General features: G+C 47.4%; 4 protein-coding genes across 4 annotated transcripts; 2 read left to right on the top strand and 2 right to left on the bottom strand.

Annotated features, from left to right (window-relative positions):
* Positions 1 to 5,587: 5,587 nt before the first annotated feature.
* On the top strand, positions 5,588 to 7,262 carry H6S33_004197 (uncharacterized protein; the record flags this gene model as incomplete). Its single annotated transcript, XM_044835907.1, has 7 exons — positions 5,588 to 5,625; positions 5,679 to 5,728; positions 5,992 to 6,044; positions 6,213 to 6,346; positions 6,503 to 6,561; positions 6,974 to 7,012; positions 7,225 to 7,262. 7 exons carry the CDS (start codon positions 5,588 to 5,590, stop codon positions 7,260 to 7,262), a joined length of 411 nt encoding a protein of 136 aa, XP_044690935.1.
* Positions 7,263 to 7,992: 730 nt separating this feature from the next.
* On the bottom strand, positions 7,993 to 8,193 carry H6S33_004196 (uncharacterized protein; the record flags this gene model as incomplete). Its single annotated transcript, XM_044835906.1, has 1 exon — positions 7,993 to 8,193. The coding sequence occupies one exon, from the start codon at positions 8,191 to 8,193 to the stop codon at positions 7,993 to 7,995; it is 201 nt and encodes a 66-aa protein (XP_044690934.1).
* Positions 8,194 to 16,157: 7,964 nt separating this feature from the next.
* H6S33_004195 (uncharacterized protein) lies at positions 16,158 to 18,256 on the top strand (the record flags this gene model as incomplete). The annotated part of the gene is made up of 6 exons (XM_044835905.1): positions 16,158 to 16,343; positions 16,427 to 16,523; positions 16,597 to 16,749; positions 16,882 to 17,065; positions 17,142 to 17,320; positions 17,397 to 18,256. The coding sequence occupies 6 exons, from the start codon at positions 16,158 to 16,160 to the stop codon at positions 18,254 to 18,256; spliced, it is 1,659 nt and encodes a 552-aa protein (XP_044690933.1).
* Positions 18,257 to 23,646: 5,390 nt separating this feature from the next.
* Positions 23,647 to 24,698, bottom strand: H6S33_004194 (uncharacterized protein; the record flags this gene model as incomplete). Its single annotated transcript, XM_044835904.1, has 2 exons — positions 23,647 to 24,002; positions 24,071 to 24,698. 2 exons carry the CDS (start codon positions 24,696 to 24,698, stop codon positions 23,647 to 23,649), a joined length of 984 nt encoding a protein of 327 aa, XP_044690932.1.
* Between the last annotated feature and the right edge of the window lie 2,481 nt (positions 24,699 to 27,179).

The raw sequence follows: 27,179 nt of genomic DNA, 5'->3' as shown, positions 1-27,179 counted from the left end.
CAACTCATTTTCGCCTTGGCTGTTGCGTTCCATGAGATGTTTTACTGTTCTTACTGATAACATGTTGGAGCAATCAGAGACTGCGAGGCGAACAAAGGCTCCATTTTGTGCCACCCAATTTTGCGAGCTAATACCGTCACTCGAACGAACTATTCATTCAGGGTCAGTTTCGACACGGGAGGGGCAACGGGAGTAATCGTAATGGTGGTAGTGGCCAGGTAGATTTTTGAAGGGGAAGAAGAGACTGAAGAAAAATACATCGGGTCGTCGCGGGTTATAAGTTCTGGGGAAGGACGGCCCGGATAGGACACAAGACGAAAAATACATTGGAGTAAAATATCAAAAAAGGAAAAAAAAGGAAAAAAAAAATTTTACCCACAAGGAGGAAGGGCGGTGTCAAGATGTGCGGGGCCAGGGGAAATACAGCAAGCGAGAAAGTCGACCAGCACGAGACCCGTTTGGGCGGCTGACAAATCGACTTTTCCGGTGAGACCAAGTTCCCGCGTAACGAAAGTGTGAGGGTTAGGGCTGCAGGGTTGTGCCCCGACACACGTATACATGTACATTCAACCCAACCCAAAATTAATAATTATATATGAAATGTTGAGAGATCGGTAGTATATTTTGACCTATCAAGCCCAAAATCTTCCATTATCCTCTTGAGTTTATCGTTTAGCAATTCAGTATGCGGATCAAAAACATGAAGTTGTTGCTAAGATGTGCATCTGTGGCTTAAAGACTTAGGAGCGATTATGGAGTCTAGAATCTGGTTACACCCACGATCTGATACGATAGTCCTCCCTGTCCCATGCGAGGGTGGGCATACAACATATGAATAAATTGATCAATGAATTTCTAGACGTGGCTCACGATCTATGTAAAAACCACGACGAAAAAAACGGTAGAACGAGTGATGTTCAATGACGAGAACTCTCACATACCGTTTGGTTTAATTTGGGCGCCATCTTAGCCCGCTCGGTAAAGCAAGCAGCAGAAGCTCGTGGGTCGCTTATTGATGGATACAAAACTACATGTAGTGGTCTCGAGAATAAGTCCGAAGGCCTTCCGCAAAACAAGGTGAGGCGAGAATTTCCAGTAGGTTTTCTCTCGCTTGATCTCATGCCCGTCACAAGCTCGCAGACTGCGGCGCACTTACGGGTATCGTGGTGGGGGTTGTAGAAATGAGGGGGGCCACATGCGGGCAAAGAAAAATGGTTCGTGCGCCATAAAATTCCTCCAAAAAAACAGGTAGAAGCCGCTAGAAAATTTTCGCCGAATAGCACAATAGCTCATGAGTCATGATGGGAGTGCAGCTAGGGACGCGTAGCACTGGGCATACAAAACTGGTATTAATAATCCCAGCTGGAGCTTCACATAGTATTGATATTTTCGATTATTCATCACATTAACTTGAGGAAGATTTGGTGTATTTGCGGGGCATGACCGAAATAACTGTGTTTAACATCCAGGCACACGTTCTGTCGTGAGAGTGAGACAGTTAAAACAGGGTACGCAGGGGTAGGACACGTCAGTGGAATACACCATAAACGGGAAAAAGTGGGAAATTTGGCAGTGGGACAAGCTTAGTGTGGTCGTGCAGGGCAAGGACACGTGGTTTGAGGGGCTTGAGAAAATTTTTTCAGCAGTCATACGAAGCCTACGTGTCCCACAGAAGCGTTTAGGGCTAGGGCAAGGTGATACACAAACATATAAACAGCACGCCCCCCGCCCCTCCACAAAAAAATTTTCCACACCAAAAACCAAAAACACAAACCACAGGAAGAACCATTGTTCCTTCGTACAGCAAGAATCAAGGCAAATTAATAACCGTCCTGATTCTTGAACAATGTACCACCTTTGAACTACTTCCCCTTTCTTTTAATTAAGTCTCCTCTGGCTGGAAAATATTTCCCCTTGCCTGGCACCCGAAAATCGAAACATTTCTGGTGTAAGCAATGGAGCAAAAAAAGAAAGGTTTTAAAAAAAATTGGAGTCAACATAAAAAAAAAAATCAGTAAGTATTTTTTCTAACATTTCGCACAAGTCATCATGGACTAATCATTCCGTGGTATCTAAAGAACCGAAAAGCGCAAGCCGCACGCTCAGAGGCCTCGCCCTGAGAAAAAACAAAAACCCAAAAACAAATTCCGTCGATGCATCGCATCGAAAAAGCACCAGTTCCTGGTGAAAGTACCAAAAAACCCTAATAAAACTTTTCTTGTGATGGCAAACGATCAAGCCGGTATGTATTAGTGAATCTTGAAGCCAAAGCAATCTCTAATCCTTTCGTGATGCCTTCAGAGAGAGAGCAACCAACACGTTGAGATGCCTGGCAATGCCGAAAGACCACTATGAGTCTTTGGCGCCTTGCACCAACAGAGCCTCCCGGTCGAATCAAAAACATCATCACTGAAACAAACAAGACCATCACACAAAGAGCAACCGACAGCTTTAGGTGCCTGGCAATGCCGAAAGACCACTATGAGTCTTTGGCGCCCCGCACCAACAGAGCCTCCCGGTCGAAGCAAAAACATCGTCACTGAAACAAAAAACACCATCAGAGATACCACCAAAGAAAAACAACTTCGTGTTACAATCAATAGGTATGTTCTTCCCTTAGTTATCTCTTGAGCCCAAGTAATTACTAATCGTTCACAGTAACCAAGAAGCAACCAGCACGTTATCATGCGCGGCAATGCTAAAAGACCTCAAAGAAATTGGTCGAGTCGAAAATCGAACAATCAACAATTCAAACCAAAGGAACCGTGATCGTCAAAGGTCATGCAGGTTTGTACCATTCACTCTCCTCCATATGAAGCAATCACTAACCAACTCATAGAAAAATTGAAGAGAGCAACTAGCACGTCTAGATTAGTGGCAGTCCCAAATACCACGTTTAACTTCGTTGGTAAAGAGTCAAGAGAGAAAAAAGAAGGCCATAAGCCAAAACCAAAGGAACTGTGACAATAAAAAGTCATGCAGGTCGGTTTCATTCACCATTCTCTAGTTGTATGAACATAATCCCTAACAAACTGATAGAAGATACAAAGAGAGCAAGCACCACGTTTATAACGAATGGCAATGCCGAAAGTCAATGAGTAAATAGATAGTCAACGCAAATCATGTACAAAGGTAAAAGAGAAACAAAGGAACTGTAGCGATAAATCGTCACGCAGGTTGGTCCCATTGAGCGTCCTATTATGAAAGCAATCACTAACCAACCGGTAGAAAATAAAAATAAAAAAGTAACCAGCACATTGTGATGCCTGGCAATGCTAAAGACCACGAATACGTTCGTGGGGCAAAAAATAAAAAGGAAAAGGGGAAAAGAAAAAGATAAGATAGAAATATTTTCGATGATAGAGCCAAGCACGTAAGTTTCTCTTAGCCTACTCTATATGAAAGCAATCACTAATCATATCACAGAATGTACAGAAAGAAAAAGTAACCAGCACATTACGATGACTGGCAATGCTAAAGACCATGAATACGTTCGTGGGGCAAAAAATAAAAAGGAAAAAATAAAAGGAAAAAAGATAAGATAGAAATATCTTCGATGATAGAGCCAAGCACGTAAGTTTCTCTGAGCCTACTCTATATGAAAGCAATCACTAATCATATCACAGAATGTACAGAAAGAAAAAGTAACCAGCACATTACGATGACTGGCAATGCTAAAAACCGGCTTGGGGAAGCAACTTAATTGTCTACCTACCGGTCAAGATAATAATGGAAAAAGAAAACAAATAAAAGAAAAACAGGTTTGAGCCTGTAAGCAGTTAAGGTTCGTAACTCCCATTCTCAAAGCCATATACATTACAATCGCTGATCGTTATCATTCCACAGCATGTAAAAAGAAAAGACAAGAGAAAAACGATAAAGAAAAAAGAAGAGAAAAAGAAAAGAAAAAAGAAAGAAAAGAAGAAGAAAAGAAAGAGAAGAACAGGTGGCAGCATCCTGCATTAGATAGATGGTTAAACTGTGAGTATCACCGATCCACTAAAGCATATACATTAGTACAGTAACTAATTCTTCCCAGCATGTATAAAGAAAAAAGCCGGTAAAAAGAAATAAAGAGAATAAATTCTCTATGTGTACGGCAATAAGTCAAAACTGTTCGTATCACTCAACCTCTAAGTCATGTCTTGCAATTACTAACCATTTGACAGTGATCCAAGAAAAAAAGATAAAAGAAAAATATATAAAAGAAAAATAAAGAAAAAAAAGATAAAAAAAGAAAGAAAGGGCCCGTTCGGCAACACTTTTGTCAGGCTTTCTGAGCCTTGGAAATTGTGTTGTCTTGTTGCCGAACGGGACCCGAGAAGAAGAAGAAAATAGAACATCCTATATGATGGTTGAATAGTAAGTCTCACTCAGCCTCTAATTCAGTACAATTACTAACCATTCGATTCGACAGAAAAAGAAGAATAAAAAGATAAAAGGGCCTGTTCGGCAACACTATTTGTAGGCTTTTCGAAGCCTTGAAAACTGTGTTGTCTTGTTGCCGAACAGCACCCCCCCCCAAAAAAAAAAAAAAAAAAAGAAATTCCGGTCCCTTTCGGGACCCCCCCCCCCCTCTCCCTCTCACACAAAGGGGGGGGCAAAGCGGATGGCGGACGCTGGAGTAGTCCGGGTGGCATGAGACTTCAATCTCAGTAAGTCCTCCCGTTTTTCTGAACAAACGCTAACGATACAGCTTAGGAAGGGGGTGTGCGGGCTAGTCCCGCGGGGGTGTTGGGGGTGTGCGGGCTGGTCCCGCGGGGGTGTTGGGGGTGTGCGGGCTGGTCCCGCGGGGGTGGTGGGGGTGTGCGGGCTGGTCCCGCGGGGGTGGTGGGGGTGTGCGGGCTGGTCCCGCGGGGGTGGTGGGGGTGTGCGGGCTGGTCCCGCGGGGGTGTTGGGGGTGTGCTGGCTGGGCCGCACGGGGGTTGGTCAGGCAGGGTAGACCCTGGCCGGAGTGAGGGGGCGATCGAGCACTGCTCTCGCCGGGATTTCCTTTGTCATCGAGGTAAGGCAACGGGTTTTCCTTTGTCTTCGAGGTAAGGCAACGGGATCGAGGCAAGGCAACTGGATACTACTAACCAGCAGCAGTAACTTGCCTTCTCCCCTCCCCCCTTTGCTTTTCCCCCCAGAAAATACTAAGCAGATGGAGAGGACAGCAAGTGGCTTTCTGTCACGCCGTTAAAGGTTTCCCCACTTTGCGGCGTCGACGTTAGCTATCTTGACTGTCATTGCTCCCGATCTATGTTTTATTTCTTTTTTAGGTTCTAGGTTCCTCCCCTCACTTTCTCGCCCTTCGACTCTCGGCCCAGGATTTCCTTTTTTTTTTTTTTTTCCTTTTTGTCTCCCCCCGGTTTAAAATAGTGTCGACCAGCCAAATGGCTTGTTCGACACTGACTTAAACCGTAGATCAATGCCCCCATAATTAGCCATTATGGACATGGATAACCAAAATAACTTTGAGATTTTGACTAACTAAAACTCCAGGGAAAATGTCTGTCTCCCGCTGCGTTCTGTTGGGTTTCAATCACCAGCTGTACGGCTGTTTGATTGATTCAACCAGCAGAGGGCCTACCTCTTACTAACCTAGATGACGAGTTTAGTAAAACTCATGGAATTGACATTACGGTAAGTCTCTGTTCCCCGCTTCTAGTTATCAATTGCTAACAAAAATAACATAGTAGGCGATCGATACTCAGTCACTCAGCAGAGTTCGTCCGCTTCTCGCCTGGTTGAAATCCTCAGTTCCAGATGTGGAACGAGGACATGAGTATCCCAGTATCGAGTAAATATTCCTATTGTCGAATGAAATTGCTAACAATGACTATTGCTCCTCTCCCGCTACAGCGGACCATGTACCAGCAGGCTTTGAAGCTTTCTAGGTAACATCCCTTGTCCCTTTTTTCTTGCTTCTGCTGCCCTTCGGGAACTTCCCTTCGTTTTCACTCTCCCTCTGTTCCTCTCTATCATGTTTTGAAACTAACAGAAAATTAGGCAATCAATTCCAAAAAAAGATGAAAAAAGAGATGTTTTCTCCGTTTTCTACTGTATGTATCCGCTCCTATTTACTTACTCCCTCTCTTATTCCTACTCAACCCGACCATAAGAGCACTTATCCCTCCTACTAATCCCTTTCTCTCTCTACCACCGCTGCATATAAGATCTCTGTGTAAGATTTCAATTGCCTTCTGGTGCTAACATTTACCTTTTTTTAGAACGATTCACCGCAAGGCTTATTCGGGATACCAATCAGTTCACTCGCCCGAAAACGTAGTCTAGTGTCGATATTTTGCGTGGCAACCAGCAGAGTTTTTTTTGGCGCGCGGGACACACCTGTCGGTAGAAGTAAGTAAGTAATCCCAAATATAACCCTTTCTTTCACTCCGACCACAAGTAGGCAATACGGTTCCGTAGAATACCTCGTTTGTTCTGCGGGACTAGTGGAATTCTTGCATCCGGAGGGAGTTACTGTACGTCATTTTGCTAACTTTATCTTTTCTTTTAGAACGATGAACAGTAAGAATGATGCCCGCATCCCACGTTTTGGTGATGCAATTCGTAGAAGTAAGTAGATATCCCCAAACTCACTACTCTCCCCAAGATATACCGGAGCTCTCAGTAGACGACCCCTTCCCCGTAACTACCTCGAGTTACATACTTGGGACGTCAGGTATATCTCCTGAACCCGTATTCATAGCCTTACTCAGACACATTGTGTGGCAGTGTTAGGGCCGTTCTTCTGCGATCAAATGAGCGTGCGCAGTTGTGCTCGGCCTTAACATGTTGGTCGACTGTACACGCCCATTTTTTTGAGCTGAGAAACAACCCTAACCCTGGCACTCAACTTGGTGTAAGGCCAGATTTAAGTGTTCCAGGGGCATACCTGTCTTCAACCCCAGTGTAGGAGAGGTGTCTGGGCCCTCTTGCCACATATAAATGACGCCTTGTCGTAGTTCGAAGCTAACAAGAGGTTTAGGGCATTCTTTCTTCGGTGAGACTTGTTCAATTGACAAAAGTGAGTACATACTTTGAACCCACACTCCCCACTCCGCCTTCCCTGCCCGAAAGATTTCAAATCACCTGTCGGGATCTTACCCCTTCCCCGTAACCTACCCATATACCACTCCTGACTCAAGTGAGTTTATTAGTCTTCATACTTTTATTCAAGGCGTCTGCCTGTGCGCAAACAAGACTGTTATCGTAGTTCGAAGCTAACAAAAATTATAGATGCAAGCCGCAGCCCTAACGGAAAAAGGGACGAGTGATGTTACATGAGGGGAAAGTTCGGTAAAGACCAACTTGAGTGAAAAAGACCAACTCGAGTGATAGACTAATTTGGTCGTAAGCTGTAGAATGAGAAGTTGGGCTCTCAAGACTGCATGGTATAGTATTGCCTGATGTCAGGATACTATACCTGGTGAGATGTCCGCTCACGTTACCCCTTCCCTCTCCCTCATTGAAGTCTTCCCCTTTCCCGCCACGGCCTCGACAGTCGGAGAAATACGTTCTTGCTTCTTGCTACTTCTGCGCAACAACACGCAAAGATAATATCATAGTTGGAAACTAACAAGAACTGTAGTTTCTGCGTTTATCTCAAGGCCCGGGGAAGAGAATAATAGAATTACTAACTTAAAAGTATTTCGTAGAACAAGTCCATAGGTGATATCACCCCCCCTTTCCCCCTCTCACCATCCCTAATGCAACGGAGGTTGAGCGGGAGGTTAAGGGAAGTGGTCTCGAGATGGCCATCTAGCATATAAGCTAGTAAATAGGTGACTATTCCCCCTTCCTTCCTTCCCCCTCGAACCTCACGCGTCCGCTATAGCTCCGTAATTCTTTGATCTGGTTCTGAAGGCACAGGTCGGAGGGATAGGGTAAAGGGTGTCTTTCAGCGAAAAATTGAGCGGGTGCGAGTTCAAAACGAACTGTCCTGCTCATGTTTTCGCTAAAAGATAGCCTAACCTTGTACCTGACAGCTTCGTATAGGAAAAGGTTTTAAGAGTTGCGGAGAAATACCTCGGTCAGACCATCGGTGGTAAGGGAGATGACATTCTTAACCTCTTTCGAACTATCGGTATAAGAGGAGTGATCATTTGTAACTGTAGATGCAGGAGTGTAAGTGCTATTATCTTCATACCCCACCTCACTCCACCTATTTTTGCATCCCTGATGCAGAGTGGTGCGCTCAGGCGTCATCCTTAAGCAATCTACAGTTTTGTACTGCTATGTCCCTCAAACTATTATTGTTAGCTAACACGGTTTCGGGATAGATATGTGAGTCTCCCGAAGAAAAAGGGGTAGAGATAGTGCCTGCCCTCGAGTAGACGACCGACCGAGAAGCAGGCCACCCAAGGCAGACAAGATGAAAAAGGCAAAGGCCACCGGCGCCGGTAGACCTACACCTAGCATGAATGCTTACCAACTCCAGTATCCTAACAAGTGGAGTTGCAGAAATAAACATTCCAATGAATATGCTATCAGCCCTTGAGATCTAGAAGGCCTGTACGTGAAATCTAGCAATTTGGTGGTGATCGATCCTAGTTGCTGTTGCCCGAATCCCTGTCCTTCGCCTGTCCTGTTCCAGCCTGAAGTATTGACTTTAGTGTATGGAACAGCTAAGCACCTTAACAGGACTGAAAGCAGACAACCCCATCCTCCTGCACCACCCATCGAGACTCAAAGATATAAGACAAGATCTCCTAGTAGCTCTATGATCCGAATCCTAAACATTGGAAGCTGCTATCAAAATAATCACTGCTAGATGTGAGGCCTGTAACCGGGGGTAAGCTGATGAAGAGTGGTTCGATTCGAGAAAGATGTGATTATCTAGAGGATTTGGTGTATTTACAAGACCAGATACTCCGAATGTTGGGGCAAATACTATTTCTGCCTACAGATAAGTATGTTCGTTCAACTCGCGTCCCCCCCCCCCCCGGGGGTTGAATCTCCTATCATTTCCACCAATCAACCTCTGCTGTGGCCTCATAGATGACACCCAATCTGTGTTTATTACACACCACTTGAGAATCACTACCATGGCGCCAGCTAGTAAATTAAATTGACACCTCCAAAAGAGAGTGTAGGTAGGCGAGTGATCGGCTATGATCAGAATTCTAATACCATCGTGAAACCACCAAACCATATATTAGTCAGCTATCACTCCATCGTTGATAAAGTGAAGATCTTCCCTAAGGTACAATAAGAAGCCGGACGCAGGCCATTGATGGGGTCATTGATATCCCCCGAGAAGCGATGAATTCACACACAAAAGAATGAGAACAAGAATTGAGCAGCAGAATGCGCCGGACTGAAGCTGGTCGTCCAACGATTATCGAAAAGATAAAAGCATATCCTAATCTCAGTGAATGGTTTGCGTGCTATTCTAACTTCGTAATTAGCAAAAATACCAGCGAGTGAAAAGCCAGATTTGAATAACTTTGGCACAATTACTTAGGCATAAATGGGGAGACGCTCAGTCATTTGAGAACGGAACCACTTGATATATAACCCAAGAGATAAGACCTGGAGAACTACTACTGGAATCGATGATGGAAGGATGAAATATCTCATGAAATCCCCTAGGATGCCTGTCCTAACTCCCTTCCTGCGTGATTGAACCGACGGCAAAGGAATTTCAGAAGACACAAAGCCTCTCCTAGAGCTCATCGCTGACAGTTTTACAAATGCCCGGAACTATTAATCGAACTAGTTGAAGTTAACTCTAGGGTGCAGGAACAGACAACGCCGAAGATCAAGCAGCTAGCCTAGGTTACGCAGAAACATCTTTTAGGCTTACTCACGAGGTCGAGTACTGTCTAGGTGCTATGGCTAGCGCAAGACCTCGACAGGTTCGAGCGTCGATCCGTGCTGCCTGGGAATAGGAGCGAGTGATATTATATGATTCGATTTATTTCACCCTGGATCATAGGGCAAGCGCAAGGATATTCGAGCTTCCTCGTAGGTAGAGGTTGGGACTGAAGATATGTGTGTGAAAGCGATTGACGCTTGGATGCTCTCCTCATGAAACGCTCATCGTGATACTAGAGGCTATTAAACTCTCACTGGCGTACATCAGTTTGAATTAGCAACAATAATTATTCAGGTAAGGTTGATCAATGTTAGCATGAATTTGGAAACTTTCGATCGCTGCTAGTGGACTCCAAGGAATTCTTTTGTGCCGCCCAAAAACGTCGAGATCCGACTATCGCGCTGCGGGGGTGATATTACAAAGTAGCTTACCTGTTCTAATTGAAGCGGCAGGGGTGTGAGCTCCGAAGGTCCACCGATCAGATCGCATCGCGTTTAACAGGTTTGAGAGATCTTCCCTCCTTATTCGCATCTACAACCCACCAGTATGTGCAATCGAGCGAGTGATATACCTTGATCCGATCCATTTTAGTCTCCGTATACCCTCACTACAGATGATACAAAGGTCTTGTAGAACGCTAGTATTCTAAATTAATAAATAGTAAAGGTATTCGAGTTCAGTGAAGGTACCATCCCTTAAACTGCACTTAATTAGGTTTGGAGGTCTCCAGGCCCGCCCACCTCACTCCCGACTGCCGCTACTCTCCCTACCGCTTTTCCATCAATAGATGTAGTTCATTGTAGTTTTATGAAGTCTAGAGAAGTCAGAATAGTATCGGCTAAACGCATCCCAAGTAAACCTTGTTTGATGAGATCCACTAGTGATACCGCTCAACAGCGAACTCCGAAACCGAGAGGTAGAAGAGGAAATAGATTCCCGCAGCACAATTAACAACATATGAGATTTTAGCGTGCTGAATGATTGACACTCGGACAGGCGCTCTTACAGCTACCGGTATTGTATGCCGCAGGTGTGTGCAGAGGAACGAGTGATATCCGGTGATTCACTAGAAATATCGTGAATTGACCAGGATCCGGATACTTGTTAGTGATTGAGGTTGAGATATGTTGAACTGTTATAAGAGCTTTTGTGTAAAGAGAGACAAGTAAATTGGGGCAGTATTGATGATGCCGCTGGAGGGAGGTGGAAACGCTCTTCCCTGAGTTCCCTCTCCTTCTTAATAAACTAGAAAGCGGAACGATATATAGAAATCAGAAAAGAAGCATCTTCTGTCTCAAAGCAGATGTGTGATAAGTTTAGTTCTTCTTAAGTACTGATCGTCGGGCGATTGGTGACGGCGGTGGAGGGAGAGGGACACTGCCAGGCCAATAAAGCACCGATTCCAATACTAATTAAGCATATGTACTACGCTATAGAAAGGAATAAATAGTTGGTGGTATATCAATAATAAACGGCATATAATAGAAGGTTCCGAGGGGGTGTTTAGTCTAAGAGTAATATTAGATAGCTCCCTACCGGCAGTTGAACTCCTCTTACTGGTAGCCTTGTATTGATACCGAGACGCGTGGCTAGGTGTTTTCCTAGTGTGTAAACAGATACCCCAAGGTGGATTTATGATATAAGCTGAACCTCTGTATTGTGTGTTAGACGAAGGGTATACGATCCAGTAGTTACATTATACCGAGATGTTCAAGCTCAGGAACTGAATATGCGGGGTAGAGAAAATTATGAGAGCCCACAGATGAATCCTACCTTATATCTGTATTGGAACGCCTCAGTGATTGAGTCAGCTTGAACAAGGGTTCCAGAGATTGGGTCGAAACTTACCTCTCTTACATACACGTTAGCAAGCAAGTTACGTAGGTTATATATCAAAGACCGAGCCTCACTCTCTCGATCCATTTTTGATCGATAGGGGCGGTGAAGGAAGCCGTGTTATGTCCTTTTGGTTGGAAGTTTTTGATGCGCCTCTGATCATCAAACTACTTCGATGATGATGAGCGGGGAGAAGGATTTGGAGCTGATGATAGGAGCGTGGAGAACATCCACCAGTGCTTAAGCTGCTGTGGAGATCAGAGTAAGCTAAAATAAAGGAAGAAACTCGATGTCCTGGAAACAAAGAAAACGCAGAGGTCGGTTCATGAGGAAGATAAGAGAATTGATGGAAGGCGGTACAGAAAGAATAGGAGACAGGGCGGAGAGAGCAGGAGAGAGAGAGAGAGAGAGAGAGAGAGAGAGAGAGAGACTTAAGCCTAGCGCAGGAGTCGACGAAAGAACATCTTTCCACATCTTGGGTGTACGTACTCTGGCAATGTGGCTTTAAGCCACCTCTTGAGCTATGCCTTTTTCGGAGGTAAACGCGCATTGTACCGCACTCCGGATCGCGAAACGTGTCCCAACAGGCTATCGCTTAGTTGTTCACATTGCAGCATATAACTGATCGCATTTTCTAACTTAGAAATTCAAGCACAGGCTCAATTGACTCCTATCAGACATAGTATGACAAACCAGAAGCACCTCCATAGGTGTCCCACTGAACTACGATAGCCTGCCGAGATTACTGACACCCTGTTCTCTATAGCCTCTGTTGGTGATATATCTGAAAAATAAATCGATGATCTTTAGGTTCCAAGGATGAACAGCGAGTCTCCTTGTAGTCGGTAGGGAAGAGGTAGTGGTAAATTCGTTATGGGATGAGCGTGAGTGAGATGGAGATGGGAGGTGTACTGGACAGTGCATAGATGTATATACTGTCCAGAGCGGGAGCTACACGCAGTATAGGAAGGTGACCGTGGTTGCTGTGTTCTTGATCATGAGGCTTATGGGATCTCCGGGGGTGAGCAAGATCGTTTCTGCCGTTGCTTTCAAATAGGATGTGATATCTGATCACACCAGGAGCCTCAATCCGCTAAGTGGAGGAAGACGAAGAATAAAAATATGAGGACTGGGTAGTGAATTGATCTCCCACGAACTCTGTTCCTATTTCATCACCCACCCCACTTCCCCTACCCTCATCTGGGCTGCTGGATGCTGAGGGGAATTTCCGCTGCCCGCTCTCTCCACTGGACTTGGCAACTTCGAATGCTGCATATTGGTGCGGCGGCAACCCTCATAATAAATATTGCCTATTGCTATAGACATGTTGATGAAAGGCTCACATACATGTATCTTCTTTCCACCAATTTACTACAGTCCTCATATGTAGACGCTTACCACACCCGCCCAATAAGTACCGATAAACCTCCGGGTAGCAGCATACAATTCATGAAGTAATCAATTAATCAATAAGAACTGGTAGGGATGAGCGAGGTCGAGTGATAGAATATGACGCAGAATGAAGTAACGTTAAATAAGGAGTTCAAATTGATTAAATGAGAATGGAAGCGAGAGACTGGAAGAAGTGGTAGCTGTGCAATGTGCGCCGGTATAGGAGATCCTGTATGACAAGCGGTGCAGTTCGCGTGCCACGTTCTCAGGATCCTAAGATTTGGGTTCCTCGCCATCATCAGTGCAATCTACTATTTTCGCCTGAAGTATTTTCTTTTCCATCCGTTCTTGCTGTGATGGTTTAACCTTTCATCCTTTTTGTACACTAACGTGCGATTATATGTATATACATGTACGTATACGTTGTCAAAGACTGCCGAGTGATGATGTATGACTGATGGAAGATGTTTACCAAAATTAATTGATGATTGATACATACTGTGGACGGCGTGGGGAGGAATTCGGAGGAGCCTTGACATACATGTACAAAAGGGACTTTTTTCGGTTGGGTAGCTGCTGAAGCGAGCACATTTGTCGTCTTTTCGCCTGCCGCAAACCCACTTTTGGGCAAAAAGCGGAAAGGAAAAAGGTTGGTATCGTAAATCCCTGTCAGGAAAGCAGTCGTCGTATGTACAAGCCTGTTAGCTGTTGCCCCGAGATTTCTGAGGTGTCGTGGACTTGCATGGCAGCCGAAAAAGGTTTTGCATACTTACATATACTATGGTCGGGTCTAGGGCGACTGCACTGTTTACATTTGCCCACTCCACTCTTTTCCTTTCCTTTTCTTTACACAGACACATCCATCTCGGTAGCCAGGAAAATCACAACCATCTCGAAAATAACTGAATCACACTCCGATCTGACATCTCTTGTTTAACCTTAGAATTCCTACATCGACTCATCTCATCTCGCATTGACCTCTGCTATTTGGAGCTGATATTCAGCTTCTTCCTCATCTACTCATTCTTGTGTGTTCAGATTCAAGCAGCTACTGTTGTGGTTGTCGATAACGATTCTTCGAGACGAAAATCCTGTGCTCTTGGAACGGACTCTCCCATTCCCAATTTATCCATCCACCGTTGTAAAGCTATCAGTCGGTAGTGTCTATCACGTACTTGCTTCCTTCTCCTACTTTTAATTTTCCAGTAAAGCTTGTCTTTCGGAAACCACATCCCCATGTCATCTTCTGCAACCTCACATCTGCAATTGTGATCGACGCATCTTTCCCTTGAGACGACCAGACCCCCTCTTCTAAATTCGCCTTCCCGGGCGGTAACGGTCAGCTCTTTCTTACGCCATCAAGATTAACTTGCAGCACATTGTACTGTCGTCGTGGCTGTCAACCCAAGCAACCTGTTGGTCAACACACTTGTCACCACCTGGCGTACGCTTTACATCTACAACTCCTCCAGCTATACTACACCAACAGCTCCATTTCTCAAGAGATAGAACTCGAGACCTACTTTAACTACTTCCTTGTCGAGAAATCCTTCTCGGTCATCCCTACCCAAGTGCACCATACCCCTCCAGGTTACATTGACACCAACTTCGATACACTGCTTCTACTACTTGACTAGATTACTTCCATCACAACCAATTCCTCAACTTCTCTCCGAGTAAAACGTTTCAGGGATTAACCTCCTCCGCTGAATTATCGTCGTCGACAAAAAAGTGATTTTTTACTTTTACACGGAGTTTTTGCAGCTTCCTTGTTCCACAGACCTACTACACCTTCAGTTTCAACTCATCATAAAGCTGCCGGAATACATAGAGTATCAATTTCAGTTAGTATCGCTGTCTTTGCGAGAAGGTATCGCCTTCTACCACACTCGATAAGCTTTGACGGCTACTCTGCTATCAGGTTCACCCCAAACCCCAATCCTTCAGTAACGTCACCTCACCGATAAACACGTCAACTCATCTTCAAGCTACCAGAACACATACTCAGAGTAGTATCGTTCTTCGTAGTACCACTATCTTCGCGAGAAAGTATCGCCTTCTATCATACCCAAAAGCCTTGACGGTCACCTTGCTCTCACCTTCATTTTCGGGCTTCAAACTTTCAGTTACTTCACCGGCATATACGAAATAGTGCACAAACTTCCTTATTGCTCCCCTGCTCTTTACTCACATTTCCGATTAAGCCTCAACCTCAGTTTCAATAATTGACGGTACATCAATATTGTGAGAAGACTCGATCTCACACCGTTAGACATTTCCAGATTTTCAGACTTATAGTCTTCAGCAGTCAAACCTCTCTTCTCCCTACGCATCAGCTTGATAGACTGTGCATAGTACCTTCCGGATTGAAATCATCAGTATCTCTTCCCGTACGATCAATCTTTGAAGTGTTAAACACTTGGTACTTTCCGCTTTAAATATTGAATTCGCAATCGGTACACACCACAAGTGCAGTGTTTACCGGATTACTGTTCGTACCGATAATAAGCTCAGATTAAAGCTTCCTCTGAGAGACTTACTTTAAACTCTTCATCAATCAATCAATCTTGAACTTTGAGATCGTCTTCGCCGTTTGCACAACTAAAACCTATCATCACTGCCCATCATCAATTCCTTCAATCAAGGCAATCCAAAATCGAATCCGAAGACCAACCAATTTCCAAACCACCCACAACACTCCATTGTCAACTCTCTTGCAAATTTGTTCCGTGGGTGTGCTCCCTCATTTCCACGGTTAAATAAATTGCTAACGCTACTAGATTATCCAGTAGAGATAGCTTAGCTGTTCTAGTTGAAGTAAGTTCACGATTCCACCCTGCATTGTTGATATTCGCACTCCCCCCCAATTCATCCCATTTCCAAACATCCGTCACATGAACCCTTCCGTCTCAAGTCTGCCTTCCATCCCAACGTCACGTCCCCCACACTCACCATAGAATTCACACTCCCAAACCTTTGAAAAGCCAATGACCATTTAACACCCACCCTCGCAGCCTCACCAGCTCTCACCCAGGACCAGTTCACTTCACTGTGACACTGCCCCCACCGTTCTCCCACCACCACCAATAAATAAAACTCGCTATACTCTCTGCGCCAAGCAACCATGCAGACGCGCGACCACTACCTATCTCTCAACCTCCCTGGCCAGCTCCGCGGCGGCTACCTCTTCGGTGACGAAGTCGGCTACGGCGGCTTCAGCGTTGTGCATGCCTGCACGCACATCAGAACGGGCAGAAGGTATGCGGTGAAGGTCCTGTGGATGGCCCAGTACACCGATCCTCAAGACGCCGTGAGTTACCTTTTTCTCTCTCTATTCTACTCGATTTTGCCTTGGCCTTCTATGATATGGTGGGCTAACAGTACGTGCTACAGGACGATGTCAAGAACGAGGTGGCTCTGCTCAAGAGGGTTCGGAGCACCGGCGGCCCGTTCGTTAACATTGTCGACGAGTTCCAGCAGGAGGGCTACTGTATGTATCTCTCTTTCTACCCTCTTCCTTTCCTTATTCATCTCATGGAGCACGCTGATATGTGGCAACGTAGGGTATATCGTCATGCGGCTTGCCGATGGGGGGGACCTTGACCGGCACCTGTGTACCGGGCGTTATTTTGAAGAACACGAGGTCGCAGACGTCATGCTGGACGTATTCACTGGGCTGCAGGTTCTTCACGATGACCTAGGGGTTGCTCACCGGGGTATGTTTTTATCTTTCTCTCTTTCTTCCGCACTTTAACTATGATCATTCTCTCCCTCCCATTGACTCAAAGAAACTCTCCATCTGGTTTCCTTTTTGGTTTGTGAACTTCGCTGATATATGGGACGGACAGACATCAAACCGGAGAACATCTTCCTGCGGACCCGCGGGCCCGCCGGTAACTGCGCCCTCATCGGTGACTTCGGGCTCTCCAAGCCTTTCGACCAGGAGAACCCGGGCACCTCCTTTAACTTCTGGGTAGGGACACAGTGGTACTGGGCACCAGAGGTGTTCCGTATCCCGTATGGACCTGCTGCGTACGTTTCATTCTCTCCACCATTTTCTCAACCTCTATAGCATTCAATATAGGAACCTCTGCTAACAAATTAATAGAGACATCTGGGCCGCGGGTATGGTCATGTGGCGCCTGTTGGTCGGAGACTATCCGGTCCCGGGCATCACTAACCACCCCACCTCCTTGAAGGACGCCCAGTTCCAAGTGAACGTGCGGGCGCTGCGCGAGAACTGGCTAGACGCCTTGGCGGACAGTGCCATGTACGTGAGCGAAGCTGGTATGTTTTTCTCTCTCTTCTCTAACTTTCTTCTCATTCTTAGTGTATGGAATATGTGATAGCTAACAGCTAGCAGGGTGGGATTTCCTGCAGGGAATCCTGCACATCGATGCTACGAAGCGGCTGACGGCAGAGCAGGCACTGGCACACGAGTTTCTCGTCACTGCCCGTGCTGCTCGCGACAGTGCCTATCCGCCACCACCGCCCCCACCACCGCCCCCACCACCGCCCCCACCACCGCCCCAGCCCGCTGCACCCAGCCCCTCTCCGGCACCAACCAGCGCTGCCACTCCCACTCCCGCCTCTTCTCCATCTCCTTCCCCATCCGCGGCTACTATAGTCGAGAGCTCCCAGAGCTCATCCAACTTCCCTCCACCTATCCAGGAGGGGGAGGAGGAGGTTGAGGAGGAGGAAGAGGAAGAGGAGGAGAAGGAGTACGAGTTTGAGGAGGAAGAGCAGGAAGAGTGCTATATCCCAGACGTCCCGGCCCCCAGGAGCCCGTCGACAATCGCCGCGGAGGCCCTCTTGCTCCTAGCAGAGGCTCCAAGGGTGAATGTCTCTTCTCCTCGCCGTGTGGTCTCGTCACCGCGTGCCAGAGTGGACCTGACCGCGCCTGTCCGCGACGACAGAACTGCAGTCCGAAAGCGCACGCGACGCCAGGTGACACCAAAGGTGCACCGGACGCGGGCTGTGGCTGCAAAGGAGGCGGGGATCATGGTTCCTGCAGCGGCGGTTCCACCGGCGGTGGTCGTGCCTTCTGCGCCAAAGGGCAGGAAGGCAGTCAAGCGCAAGGCTGCACCAAAGGGTAAGAAGGCTGTGCCTTCGATTCCTCTGGTGCAGGGGAAGTCGGCGAGAGAGTTGAGGGCGGAGAGGAGGGCGGGTAGAGAGGTGGTCGTGGTGCCCAGAAGAGGGGGAGATAGGGTCTCCAAGCGGTGAGCTTGGGGCCCAGTATTATTATGTATATTTTTTAACCAAATTGCATATTTTTTAACTTGTTTTATATTCTTTCCTCTTTTCTCTTCTCATTCTCTTGTATATCGTTTTGTATTCTTTTTTCCTGTATAGAGGTATTATTAATTTTCATCTTCACCCTTTTCCTATTTTTTTTCTTCTTCTTATCTTAATATTAATGTTAATATTAGTATTTTTTATCCTTTCTCCAAAAACGTGCCCTCAAAGTAATCGTTCGTAGTTGATTTTCGTTCATGCTCGATCGATGGTTGTCGCTGCAAGAAAACCGGCTACAGAATCATTTCCACCACGCCGGGAATCCCAGCCCTTCTTATACCCCCAAGGCTTGGCAGCAACCACATCTCCCGCCACGCATTCGGACATCAACACGTCACCGATCTGCATCATCCTGACCACATCACAGGACAGCACTATTACCGGATTATTAAAAGCGAACGGGTGAGGTGGCCGGCTCCACAGGCTTCCCCGCAGGGTTCTGTCGGTTATTTATTTCTGAAATATGGGTATGTAATCAGAGAAAAGAACACACAATCTCTCTTAGGTCATCCATGAGTAAGTTTGGCGATGCGGTCGCTCCTGGTCTGTAACTGCCCTACCAATAATGAGTCAAGAGGGGCAAGCCGCAGGAAACCCACCGCAACCAGCGGAACAACGAAAAGGACAGCAAAGAATTTTCCGTCACCACATCTCGGCATAAAACAGCACTGCTCGAGTCTAGAGCCCCCCGCTATCAAGCAATGTCGTTGTCTCCCAGTAAGAAGAGATGTCCGGGAGAGTATGCAGCTAGCCCACCTGCGGATAGTATTTGAGTGCAGGCTTGAAGTGGAGTCTGCGTCGATATGACCCTCTTCCTAACGCTGAAGCCTGCGAACTACCATACTCTGAATCCGCCATCTTACAAACGCATGCGAGATAGAGCTTCACTCAGCCCCCGTTCCCCTAGGATGATCATTCTCAATATCAAGGGTGGGCGGGTCTTCGAAAACGAAAGCTCGATACCCGGTTCTCTCGGCGGCCTTGAAGGTCTCAGCAATTTAAATACAAGCTGTCTTTGAGGCCACTCTGAGGGACTCGCATCTGCTGAAAGTTCGGTAGCAATGGGTGGGATGTGCTCGTTGATACACATTTTTAACGGCCGTCACGTCAGTAACATCTCTGTGCGCCTCACGGCGGTGGGGGCGGGCCATGAATGCTGTATCCGCAGTTGCGACACCAAAGTAGATTTTGCTAAACGGAACCTCCGGAGGACATGGCTCGGTGAGAATCTAGCGACCCTGCACATAGCTCGCCCTGGTTTCGAGCAATATAGATGCTCCATACCGAGGACCATTGGAGCAATAGCTCGGAAGGGAAACAGAGTTGTGTTTCGCCTATATATCTTTCCCTTTTCGATAGTCCGTATCATACTTTACGTTTAACCTCTTCCCTCCTTTGTATTTTCGACGACAGAATGACGGGTTGACACTAAATATACACAAGGCTGATGATCATAGCGGAAGAACGTAATGGCTATGTGTGGGCTCGGTAGACCTGCGGGATTCAATAGCTAGGATCATCTTCACCAAAAGGCGTGAGGGCCGGAACGTAGGAGAGGAAAGACACTGGGATGGATGACTGGCAGGTGAACTATTTGAAGTAAGCGATATAATAGACCTGAATCTTACTAGAACTAATAATGATGATACTTCCTCCGAGTCCTCCTCCGCTTCCTTATACTCGCGCAATCGCCACCGTATCTCTACTAACTATAAGTGTCCTCTTGTTACATGTTCTCGCCTCTGTCCTCAAGCCACACTAACTAGCCACCATACTCGCTACATGTATAACCTAATCATACACCTAAACACCCACCCTACACTATTCCTGCAGAATAATACCACTGGGTGCAGGGTAGGCATTTTCAGCCGGGAAGTAGAATAAATCATCTCTGGCTGCAATTCGGGCGCAAGCTTAAGGTCGACGGAAAATGGCTTCGGGCTGTAATGTGCTGCGAGAGGCCTTTTGAGATAGGACATATTCTTACCAACATTGATAAATGAAAAACGAATGCCATATGCGAAGATAAATATGATAATTTGGGAGCTTGGGTTATCGTGTAACTACGTTTATGTCAGATAGGAATTCTTCATTTCTTTTTCCAGACCTCTCACTCTGACTCTCTCCTGAAAGGCTCAAGTGTTGTTAGAGGCCCCCACACGTGCACATCTGCAGAAGATTTTGCGCTTTCATGGCAAAGATTCTATCGGTAGAACATTTTACAGCACCCCACAGCACAACCCCGAAGAAATAAATCACTGCTGGGAATAGAAGAAAAAAACTTGCGAAAAGAAGACAGCGGGTAACCACTACTGAAGCGTACGCCATCCCTCTAACCTGCTGCGCCAGTTGGCAACCTGGCCTTTTCGGCATCCCCTAACCCAGCGGCGAAAACACCCACTGCCGTGTCGCCAAGGTTGCTAGCTTCACTGAGAGGGCGGCAAAAAAGTAGAGTAAACCCTCACACTCAAGTCTTAGCACGCATTTCTTTATAAGAAAGGGTTGTTTCCCATCTCTGCCAAAAACTCAAGGTCCTCCCTGCCCCCTCTCGGGGCAGGGAGGGTTGCCCCTGGCTCTCCCGAGCCAGTCCGCAACCCCGCCCCACCCCTACCAAGGGGGGGGTGATCACCCTACCCCAGGAGGCCTGCTAAACTCTAGCGTTAGAGTTGCAGGTGGGGATGGGTGGCCTTCCCTTCCCCCTTATGGGGCGGGGTTGGGGTCGTGGTTGGTTGCTTGGGGGGGGGTCTGGGCTGCTGGCTGGTGTGGTGGGGGGCGGTGTTGGGGGGGGGGCTGGTCCCTCGGCGGGTCTGGGCTGCTGGCTGGTGTGGTGGGGGGCGGTGTTGGGGGGGGGGCTGGTCCCTCGGCGGGTCTGGGCTGCTGGCTGGTGTGGTGGGGGGCGGTGTTGGGGGGGGCTGGTCCCTCTTCTCTTCCCTTATGGGGAGAGAAGAGGGACTTGACCTTTTTATTATTATCAGGGCCCTCTCCTCTCTCCTTTTCTTGAAGAGAGGGGAGGGCCCTTTTTTTTTATTTTTATTTTTTATTTTTTTTTTTTATTTTTTTTTTTTTATTTATTTATTTTTTTAATTTTTTTATTTATTTTTATTTTTTTATTTATTTTTTGTAATTGGGCCTCCCTCTCTTCCCTGTGAAGAGGGGGGGGCCTTTTTTGCGTTAGGTCGTTTTGGCCGCGCTGCTCTCTCTCCTTCGCAAGAAGGGGAGGGGGCTTTTTTGCGTTAGGTCGTCCTGGCCTTTGAGACTCTGGGTGATACCGAGGGTCTCGAAGGTATGGATGGCCTCTCGTGGCTTTTTTTCTCTGTGCCCTCTCTCCTTCGCAAGAGGGAGAGGGGGCTTTTTTACGTTGGGTGTTCTTACGCACCGTGGGATCTGGGCAACTAGTTCGTTCATGCCCTCGCTTCCTTCGCATGAAAGAGGAGGGGGAACTTTTAGGTTGGGTTCTCTTTTTTTTTTCTCTGTAGACTCCGTGGGAGTTTTGAGTTTTCGTGACCCCCTCCCCCCTTCATATGGAAGAGGGACTCTCTACGTTTGGAGGTCTTCCGCCTTTGTAGCTTTTATGAATGTTGAGAGTGGTTTTACTCTCTCCTCCTTCGTAAGATGGCGTAAGTAGTCCTCCCATATTCGATAATTGTCGACCTCCCGCATTCCTATAAAGAGGAACAAACAGTTCTACATTGGCTAGCCTCGTACCTGCTGAGCTTTGGGTGATACCGAAGGCTTAGCAACTCTGAGCTTGCCGTGCTATTTTTCCCCAAATTCCTCAAGTATATAATCATGAGTAACCTTTACGTTCCTTCGTCGTGCTCATCCCCTGCCCAGCTAGTACACTACTGAGCTCGAAATAGTCTGAGAACCCTCTTGTCGAACTACTCTAATTTACGAGTTTCACATTCCTTCAGAAGATATCAACAATTTCAGCGTAAGAGGTCTCCTCAAGCGCTTTCAAGTACGGAAATACATGGCTTTAGTCTCTAGCACTATCTTCCTCGCCCCATATTATATGTACGAATATTCTAATATAACTTACCCTAGGTGCTTCGTCGCAAAGACCAAAGTGTTATCGAGCAATATTCATGCCTCCAAATACATATTATTCTAGCAATGAAACGGGCTTTGTGGACCAGGGCGGGTAGCTAAAGTCCAGAATATAAAAATACATACGCAACCTCATTCCATTATGACCAGATATTGGGTTTTTAATTCTTGCCACGTTTATTTCTTTCATTCTACAACTCTGAGGCGACGTTTACAGTTCAAATTAACCTTTTTTTCCTTTAAATTTATGGTTTCTCTTACTTCAAGTATTCCGCATAGGCGCTCCTGGTAGCCGTCGAGCAACATCAAAGTAGCCGAAGACAACCCCGCGAATGTTGGAAAAGACATGCTCCTTATGAGCCAGTCCGCATCCCTGAGGGTTTCATCCGCCGAGAAAAACTCACTGACTGCCCTTCGTCTTCCTGTTCAGACCGCGGTTTCCTATCTCTTCCAGCTACGTGCCCACTCAATTCCTGAATGTGAGCATTCTGCCTTAGTCGACGGTATCATCTTTGTGATCTTCTTTTAAAACACCTTTTCATCAGGACTCCCGCCCAGACCCCATGTACGCAGGACTAGAAGTTGCAAGCGAAATGCAGCCTCCGGCCGCAAATAGACATGTATTGAGAAATGGAATTAATTCGAGATTCCAGAACTCACGATGTATGGTTGTACCGCGTCTCCTAGTCTGCAATGACCAATCAATCTATGAAGTCAATTATCCACGATATCTAAGAGGAAGATTTCATAACTGGTCTTCCATCTAATTTTTTCAAGCTGAAGATGCTACATCTGCTGCGCCCCTTCGGCACTCGGGAGTGGCTGGTATACACGGCAGTACTCCTGGTAGAATAAAGTTATAAAATAAAACCAATGGTAACACTTCTGACCACAACAAGGAAAGTTATACTATTTTAATTTTGGTATTGTACAACATGACGTTCTCTAAAACGTGGGACATGAACACAGAGGTTTTAGAAACTCGCCGGGGATTAGGTAGGAGATGCTCCGCGGGGGGGGGGGGGGTAGTTGTACCTTCCTTCATTTAAGCAATACATCCTCTTGTGCCAGGTATTTATGTATCCGGAGATGTCGGTTTTATTAGCCACGCATATTCTTATCGCCATCTCAGATCCGCACAACTACGCCATGTTCATGGTCAAGGTGCTCAAATTGCATGTATTTTGCTCCACTGAACGACTGTTATTGCACATCAGTAACTAACAGGAACCAGAGAGAAAAGCCACCTCGATCAACATCGAATTTTCTCACACCGTCCCCTCCCTCACCCGCACACTCGCCCTCACCACCCTCGTCTCCACATCCAGCAACCCATACACGGCCGCCAGCTGTGGCCACATACTCCTATTCAGTAGCATCTCTTCCTTATTCAGCACCAGCAGCCTAATCCCGTCTGTGCGCAGAGCCCGCCGCCGTATCATGTCGCACACCCGCCCCGGCGTCCCCGAGACGATATGAGGCCCCTCCGAAAGCGAGATCTTGTCGTCCTGGATCGCTGTCCCGCCGACGCATGCGTAGGTTGTTATGCCGAAGTTTGCGCAGCGGGTGGCCAGGAGCGTGTGGACGAGGAGTGCGAGATCGCGCGTGGCGGAGAGAATGAGAACTATATTCAGAAAAACGTTAGCCAGGAGCACAATGTATGAAGCAGACAGGAGAAGGAATTGGGCTTACTCTGCGTCGCCTCAGCCTCCGTATCAATCTCTGCCAACATCGCATCCGAAAAGTTCACCCGCTTCGTCTTCCCAATCTCCTCCGAGATTTTCCTCAGCGCCATCTCCACCCTCTGATCCTGGTTATCCAAGCCACCCTGCTTGACGGGCAAACCCCAGCTCGACACGAGCTTCCCCCACCCCGGCGTTGGCAGCGCCTCCACCTCCGCCGGCGTCTCGTACACCTCGCGCGTGTGGTTCCCGTTGACAGAGTGCATGCGCAGCGCGAGCGCCGACTTGAACGCCTTCCTGTCCACGCAGACCTCACACACCCAGCTCTCCTCGCCGCCCGACACACTTTCATCGGCCGTCGACGTCCTCCTCTGGGCCTCCGCGGGGTGATGGAACACGGACGCGAGGTGGTGGCGCAGCGCCAGCTCGCTGCTGAACGGGCGGTCGCACTTGTAGCATACCGGCCAGTCGGTGGTGTCGACAGGCTCGGGGGTCTCGAAGGTCTGGACAAGCATCGGGAGGAGGCCTGGCGGGATGGGGATGGGGGAGTTTTCGGGGTGCTTTCGCTCGTCGAGTGGGAGCTCTGGGGGGCGGAGGGACATGGCGAGGAGGAAAAATGGGTGCGTGAGGAAGGACATGGTGCTTGGTGTGATGTCTGTCCAGGGAGAGAATAGAAGGCGGGAGGAGGGGAGGGGAGTGATATAGACCGTCGTCGCGGGGTGGTGGGGCATCCATGCGTGCTTCAGGCAACCACAGCTGTTGCTCCCCGGGGCGAGGCGACCAATCAGAAGCGCGCATTGGGAGGTGCATGCCGTGGGGGTCCATTTACCGCGACTTGATGATGAGGATAGGCGTAGCGAGGGCTGTGCGGTAGATTTTTGTTTGCTGAGAGTGGGAGCGGAGGGGACGCTGCGTCATGGGTTCTCACTCGGCGTCCTCCAAGGCGTTGGCAGTTAGGAAGCACTGACAAATGTGCGGTCGTAAGAGTAGATATCTGCGCCGTCGCAGAGATACGGTACTTCTCGTGGAGTGAGAGCAGACGGAGTCGGCACTGGGCACAGATGGTGTATGGTGAGAGAACGGTCCCCGGTAATGCTGCAAGATTTTATGGCGGTGGTCGCTGCGTTTATGCATCGTGTGGCTAGCTTTAGGATACCCATGTAGTAGCCATAAATGCACGTGGGTTCAGCAGAGTATACACAAGGAAGAACGAGCTTGTATAGCAAAGTAGTTCGTTCCCTTCGTAGTATAGGCAGTAGCCTGCTGTAACTGGGAGCCCAAGAGGGGCGCCGGCCGTAAATAGCAGTACTAGGGGGCCAATCAGCTTTTGTGCTCGATATATATGCGCTTACACCATACATAGCTCAATAAAAGATGTATGCCCCCAAAGCTCGAAGAAAATACGTATACATGTGGGAACGCCGAGCGACGTTTTCTGCGCCAGTGTCCGAGCAAATCTATGCAATACCCCCGAGATCAAAGCCTTTGCTGTCTGCTCGGTAGTATCGTTGCTGCAGTCTATTCTCGCTTATAATGCCGAGGTCGTGGCCTAGTTGATGACATCAGGCCGTTGGTGATGGAGGTCTCTCTATCTGAGGTCTGGAGGGGCTGTGGTGATGATGGAGGTCTGAGGACTAGAGGGGCTAAGGGGCTGCGGCGCTGAATGTTCGGATGCAGGAAGAGAAGAGTGGTTGATGATGGCTGGATCCAGTGGGCTTAGCACATAAGCTTTACCGAGTCCAACCATGGAGCCGTTGGAACACCTGTTCTGCCAACCTCAACCACAACGCCGCGTCAGATCTCCCGAGATCGCAGGACCGTGAGGAGACACATTGTGTGTAGATGAACAGGGACCTTTGGGCCAATGGGAAAGATCGCTTTGGCAGCTTTAATTCCATATTGAGAATTCGAACCCTAGTACAATAATTGAATTATGTGGTAGATTCTTTTCCGATTGTTGAAACACGTTAATACACCTGCGACTAAATGTCAGCGCGGCCATCTCTGCGAAAAGGATATAAATACAACCACACTCGACCAGAAAGACCAAAGTTATAGCAAATCCAATACGTCACAGGGATTAAAACCTGCCTTTTCCTTCGACAAAGCAGCTCAACCCACACCACCATCTGCCCGCTCCCGGAAGAGCTCGGTGACCCAAACAACCTCGACAATTTAAGCGCCTCAGGGCTCTCTATTGGCCGGTATACGAATTCAAGCGCGATACGTCTTCTCCGCGCCCCCGCAACAGCACCCCCCCGACCCCACCCACTATACGTCCCCTCCACGCACCCGGTGCAGCATAACCATCTTGTCCCATAACCGGAGCCGCGACGACCACCTAAGCCACCATATTCCTTCTGCGGTTATCGTCATGAGCAATCACTTGCTTGTCGTGACATATGATGTATGGGATATCCGGTTTTCCGAATGAAACAGCTGACGAGATATTTAAAAACGAGATCTTGGCATCTATCACTAACATGCATGGGGACGCTTTCACGCTACCCTACAGATCTATACCTACAGGTTGTTCTACACTCCACTGCTGAGTATGGAATCATAATACTGTCGTCCAGAGTACGTTCTCACCACCGTGATTTAGCCCCAGATTTCTTCTTTAATCCTATCACTCTGCAGGATTGACGCAACCTGGCATGCAGCCGCTGAGATATGATATGCCAAAATATCGGAAAATGAGCTGATTGCATATGATTGGTCTGGAGAAAACGTATTTCAACTAGTATTGGGATATCGATCATAGCTTACATCGATCACGGACTATCTCCGACACACCCGCAAGATTCTCATGTAAAATAGAGACGTTAAAATAAATGAATCAACTAAGGATGAACATAAAAATGCCAGTATACCCTCCTCTTAGACTAACCTGACCATCTCAAAAGACGAGCTCCAGGCCCAAAGCTACATACCGGCAGAAAACAGACTCAAAAACAGTAAAAACCACAGTAATCAAGAACTCATCACTAACACCCCCCGGCTCTATCGAGCAACTCCTAATATCCCGGTGGAAGCTCCGACCCTAAATTAAAGGTCTTCACATTGCAAACACCTCTGATGGTGGCAACTCCTACAGCGCATTGGTCTCGTGTTCTTGT

This window comes from Morchella sextelata, assembly GCF_020137385.1.
Source record: "Morchella sextelata strain SCLS chromosome Unknown scls_17, whole genome shotgun sequence".
NCBI lineage: Eukaryota > Fungi > Ascomycota > Pezizomycetes > Pezizales > Morchellaceae > Morchella > Morchella sextelata.
Note: the sequence above shows the minus strand (reverse complement) of the source record. Positions and strands in the feature narration are given on the sequence as shown.